This window comes from Notothenia coriiceps, unplaced genomic scaffold (genome assembly GCF_000735185.1).
Source record: "Notothenia coriiceps isolate Sejong01 unplaced genomic scaffold, NC01 NC01_scaffold00024633, whole genome shotgun sequence".
In the NCBI taxonomy this organism is placed as follows: domain Eukaryota; kingdom Metazoa; phylum Chordata; class Actinopteri; order Perciformes; family Nototheniidae; genus Notothenia; species Notothenia coriiceps.
The window spans coordinates 33,932-39,592 of record NW_011357334.1 but is presented as its reverse complement, the minus strand read 5'-3'; the positions used below and the strand labels follow the sequence as shown (position 1 = coordinate 39,592).

At 39.0% G+C, this 5,661-nt stretch overlaps 1 protein-coding gene across 1 annotated transcript in view; it reads left to right on the top strand.

The window, feature by feature from the left end:
- The window catches only part of LOC104955097 (metal transporter CNNM4-like), a 27,277-nt gene extending 21,904 nt beyond the window's left edge, over positions 1-5,373 (top strand). The window contains exons 6-7 of the mRNA XM_010782326.1: positions 3,292-3,470; positions 4,448-5,373. Of these exons, the coding sequence (XP_010780628.1) occupies positions 3,292-3,470; positions 4,448-4,705 (437 nt within the window). The 3' untranslated portion in view covers positions 4,706-5,373. The remainder of the gene's footprint in view (positions 1-3,291; positions 3,471-4,447) is intronic.
- The last annotated feature ends 288 nt before the right edge of the window (positions 5,374-5,661 follow it).

The following is a 5,661-nucleotide window of genomic DNA, read 5'->3' as shown; positions in this document are numbered from 1 at the left end:
GCATACATCTGAAGACAAGAGTTGTGTCCCCCTTTGGCCACAAGGGGTAGTATATATATATTGTATAATATACAGTTGCAAGAAAAAGTATGTGAACCCTTTGGAATTAGCTGGATTTCTGCATAAGTTGGTCATAAAATGGAGGAAGCCACTGCTGTCCAGAAAAAACATTGCTGCACGTTTGAAGTTTGTAAAAGAGCACCTGGATGTTCCACAGCACTACTGGCAAAATATTCTGTGGACAGATGAAACCAAAGTTGAGTTGTTTGGAAGGAACACACAATGCTATGTGTGGAGAAAAAAAGGCACCGCACACCAACATCAAAACCTCATCCCAACTGTGAAGTATGGTGGAGGGAGCATCATGGTTTGGGGCTGCTTTGCTGCCTCAGGGCCTGGACAGATTGCCATCATCGACGGAAAAATGAATTCTCAAGTTTATCAAGACATTTTGCTGGAGAACTTAAGGCCATCTGTCCACCAATTGAAGCTCAACAGAAGATGGGTGATGCAACAGGACAACGACCCAAAGCACAGAAGTAAATCAACAACAGAATGGCTTCAACAGAAGAAAATAGGCCTTCTGGAGTGGCCCAGTCAGAGTCCTGACCTCAACCCAATTGAGATGCTGTGGCATGAGCTCAAGAGAGCGATTCACACCAGACATCCCAAGAATATTGCTGAACTGAAACAGTTTTGTAAAGAGGAATAGTCCAAAATTCCTCCTGACCGTTGTGCAGGTCTGATATGCAACTATAGGAAACGTTTGGTTGAGGTTATTGCTGCCAAAGGAGGGTCAACCAGTTATTAAATCCAAGGGTTCAGAGTTTCCACCCTGCACTGTGAATGTTTACATGGTGTGTTCAATAAAAACATATAATTGTTTATGTGATTTTAGCTTAAGCAGACTGTGTTTGTCTATTGTTGTGACTTAGATGAAGATCAGAACACATTTTATGACCAATTTATGCAGAAATCCAGGAAGTTCCAAAGGGTTCACATACTTTTTCTTGCAACTGTATTTTTGAAAAATCTGCATTAGTATTTTGTATGCAGTCAATCCACTAAGCACATTCCTGAGAGTTCTTATACTTAATCAGCATTTCAAAATAAAAGCTTTTTGATATTGTAATAGTGCAGGGCCTGTAGCTGTATCCACCTTTACTCGGACATCCTCAAGGTCAGAGAAGGGTGGCGAAAAGATAACGGATACTAAGATATGTTATATTGTGCCGAGTAATGTTAAAGAAGCAGAAATAGGGATATCAAGAAAGTAAAAAACTGCACTTGAAGTAGACAGCATAATGCACTCTTAATTAATAATGAAAATAGAAATATGCAATCTCATTTATCATATTTAAGTTTACATTACATAAAAAGGGGACTTTTTCTCTGTCAAACAAGTGCTAATCGTAGCTTCAAAAGCTACTTTGGGTGCTTTGGCAAGGAAAGGAGAAAGAAAGCAAAGTTTCCAACTGGATCTTAAAGGATTCTGCCTTGAAAATCAACATAATAAATATTGTCTCAGGACTAATTGAATTCTAACTACTAACTAGAACAGTAGCTGTAGATAACCAGTATTAACTAGCTAGCTTAATTCATTGAAGCTAATGCCGTTGACGTGTCCAGGTAAAACAGTTTCCTATGACTCACTGAGGCCCCCTGCTGGAAGACTCACAGCTAACGGTAATAATTCACAGCAGCTGTTAAAGAGCATGAGTGTGAAGTGTGTGTGAGACTTTTGGTTGTTTTGTACGGATAAACCAAGCATGCCAAAAATAAAGGCAAACTGTCTGCTGGGTGACACACATGAATTTTAGTCACCGTGGTTTCAGCATGTCGGAGAAGAAGTGGAAAATAACTCGCTAACTAAAGGAATTCCTTTCTATTGTTATGTCATTCTATTATTCAGAAACGGTCATTACCTATGACTAAGATGTCTTCCGGGAAAGCACTACCATGTGTTATGGAAATCTACTATTTTTTAATCGATCTTTGGTCAGTATTTAACCCACAAAATGGAGAATTGTGATATTAAAATAAAAACTTGGAATTAATTTAGATATATTTCTATTTGACAACAAAATAAGTCAATTAATACATTAATTTAATGGATTTATACTTAACCAGTACCTTTTTTTTATAAATGTTTTGAGACAAGTTTCATAAAAAAATTATCTTTATTCAGTTTTATGTAATTGATCCATTTTGATATTTCGCTTTGGGATGTTATGATCAGCATGACATCCGACATTATATAGACCACATTTAAATATTTGGAAAATGAATCCATGATCAAGTTAAGTGTTACCTTTTCAATAATCTACATGAATATACATGTTGGTAATACAGGAGAGTTATACATGTTGCAGGGCGAAACTGTGGGTAGTAAAAGTTTAAAAGTATTACATTTGATCTTGTACATGTTGTGACTTGACATTCTTGTCCTAACCTGAATTAAGTGAATCTACTTTTGATGGATTACAGTATTTAATCCATTTAATTTCCCCCTCTGTCAATAAACCATGTAAGTTTGCATCCTGCGCTGCCCAATATTCAATTAAGATACTTTCCAATAACCGTGTCAGTCAATGACAGGTTTGGTTGGTGTAAGATATGATTATAAACATAGACTAAGTAATTGCTTGGTATGTTATTGTGAAAATGTGCCTTTGCGTGTGAGAGAAGCACCAGTTTGCTGTTGTGATAGTGAAACAAAGGGTATGTCTATTACAGATGGTCATGAGTTTGTCTGAAATAACTGAACATGAACCTTTCTTTTTGCCCCTTCCATCTCTTTTGCTCTCACAGAATTCATTTCAAACATGCATTTATTATACCTTGTTTGTCACTAATGATGTATCCATACCATTAATATGAACCTGCCTTAAAGCCTGGACTGCCTCTTGTTCTCTCCAGGTCTTTCTTTGAGTTGCATCATGGAGCCCTTAATTCATGAATGGCTTTGATGCACTAAAGCCAACACCACAGCTTTCTGTAGTGATAAACATTGTTTTCTGTTTAATGTATCTACACGGAAAAAACTGAAAGGTTGACTTTAATTAAATGTTTTCTGTCAACAAATGTAACATAACTGTATTGGGTTAGTTGAAAGCAATAATAGTTGTTTTTATTTCAGTAAATGTGAAATCTGTTGACATAACACATTGAATTCAAGTCAATGTTTCACTTTTTCAGTGTGTGCAAGGGGGCCGTAACAGATCTTTATCGCTCAATCCTGATTTTTAAAACCTTGATAACCTTTCTTTCCGTGTGTGTGTGTGTTTGCAGAGTTCCGTTCTCCGTCCCACATCAGCGGGTTGAACCGCACATCCTCTCTGAGCGGAGCGGACCGCACGGAGTCGCTCTCCATCAGCGGCAGCAACAGCCAGCTCAACAGCAGCCTCCCATCGCAGCAGTACACGCCCGACTTCTACGTCCGAGCGCTCACAGACCTGCAGTTTGTCAAGGTTGGTCATTTTACACCTAATAGAATGAGTATGTGTACATCGGATAGAGTAAAGGTACAAAAAACATCCTCCATTTTATAGAGAGAGTTTTTATACCACAATCATAGAAAATCTTAGAGCGGAAAATGTTCTGTTCTCGCACCAGCGGTCTGTCTTGGCCGTTTTAGCAACTGCCCTGATAAAGTCGGTATTTACCCACAGCAAATTCAAGGCAGGACTGTAAACACTGCACACAAAAACACACGAGTGCCAATCGGCATGTACAGTGCTAATTGTATTCTCAATAATCCTAAATGGTGTTAAAGCAACCAGATATATGTAAAAAGTGCTAAAGAGGCCTAAATAAACTAATTTGTATAACTAAATATAGACAATTTTAAAATAAATGCCTAAATATCTATGGACCTGCAAAACACCGAATCAATTATTGCTTGCTTGTGTGAACTGTGTTAGAATATGGAGTGAACTTTGCTGGCATACATTGTTATGGCAATGTTCATATCATCTTTAAAGGACAACAATTTGGTACATCTGCTTTCTTCGTCTAGTAGCCAAGTGTTGGATATAAAGATCATATCTGTCCCTGAAGTATAAAGCTGTATGACATAGGACTGGTATTGATCCTATCCTACTAATTTCATTCCATATCACATAGCTGATGCTTTTATCAACAGCGACTTACAATAAGTGTATTCAACCATGAAGAAACAAACTTTAAAAAGCAAGAATCCTGAAATGACATTAGCTATCAATAAGCGAAAACCATTAGCTAGCAAAAAAGCTAATATTCTGCTTCTCCCCAAATTTCAAACTATTCCTTTGAATCAGAGTTCATAGCATTCTGATCGAGGAGCGCCAACTTAGCAAGCAATTTAAAGCGTATGATTGAGGTCAGGAAGTAGTTGGAGTTGATAGTTTTTTCCTAAAACTTCCTTTCCAATACAGGCTTTATTTCCGTTCTCCCCTCTCTCTTTCAGATCACACGGTCCCAGTACCAGAACGGACTGATGGCGTCCCGTCTGGACAGCACCCCCCAGTCCCCGGAGAGCGGCCACAACTCCATTCGGATGGATCAGACCACCCCCCCCGCCACGGCCAACACCACCATCACGAACCTGGGAGGGGACTCCCCCCCGACAGAGAACGGGCCGGACGAGACCACGCTCCTCCTCCTCAACGAGCAGAACTCACCGCACACAGCCAACCACCACAGCCCCCTGGAAAACAGCATTTGACACCCCCCACCCCGTCTACACCCCTAGTTTGCACGCATGCACTACTCCATCGAAAATATGCTGAAGAGGGAAGGAGTGAGTGAGTGAGTGAGTGTGTGTGTGTGTGTGTGTGTGTGTGTGTGTGTGTGTGTGTGTGTGTGTGTTCAACCAAACGGCCATCACCAGACTTGGTGGGAACTGAAACCAAAAGAGGGAAGCTTGATCACATTCTGACTAGAAAATACTTTACAAAATCGGAGACTTTATTTATTGAGTTCAATGTGTGTGTACATATATTATTGTCAATAATGGGGGGACGAGAAATGTGATTTAAATGTTTGCCTCAATGTGAGATTTTACATGGTGAATATTTCTTCAGTGGTTATGTATGGGTTTCCCTTTTTTGTTAATCAGATCTGGGGAAGGGTGGTCACGCTGAACAGCAGACCTTAACATTTATTGATGTTTGTATATCTGTAGCTAAACACACCTCTCAGCCTCGACATCACCCACATTTGTTCAGAAGTACGGGAAGCAATGTTGTATATTTCTTTTGATTTTCACAATGCCTGTTTTTCACAGAACTGCACACACTCCAGTTGTATTTTACTGTACTTTCTGAGGAGATTTTAAAGGAAAGGTCTTTCCTAAAACTCATAAATGTTGTGTCTTGTGACCGATTTTTCGTTGATTGATTTCAAGATTTTTTTAGTGGCACAAAACATGAAAAATGAACCATACATATTTTTTTGTTTTTAAAACCAAAGAGAAAGGGCTGCTTTCTAGTCTTCTTATTCCCTGATGTTCAGCGTTCACACAACCAGACATCTGTGGTTGTGTGAACTACATATATCAGAATGCAATGCAGCTAAATGAAACGTTTTTATTTTCCTAAGCAGATACATGTTTTGTTTATCCCATATTAATCACAGGTGAATCCAACAAGTTCCCATCAGCTCTACTAAATGTTGTTAAAG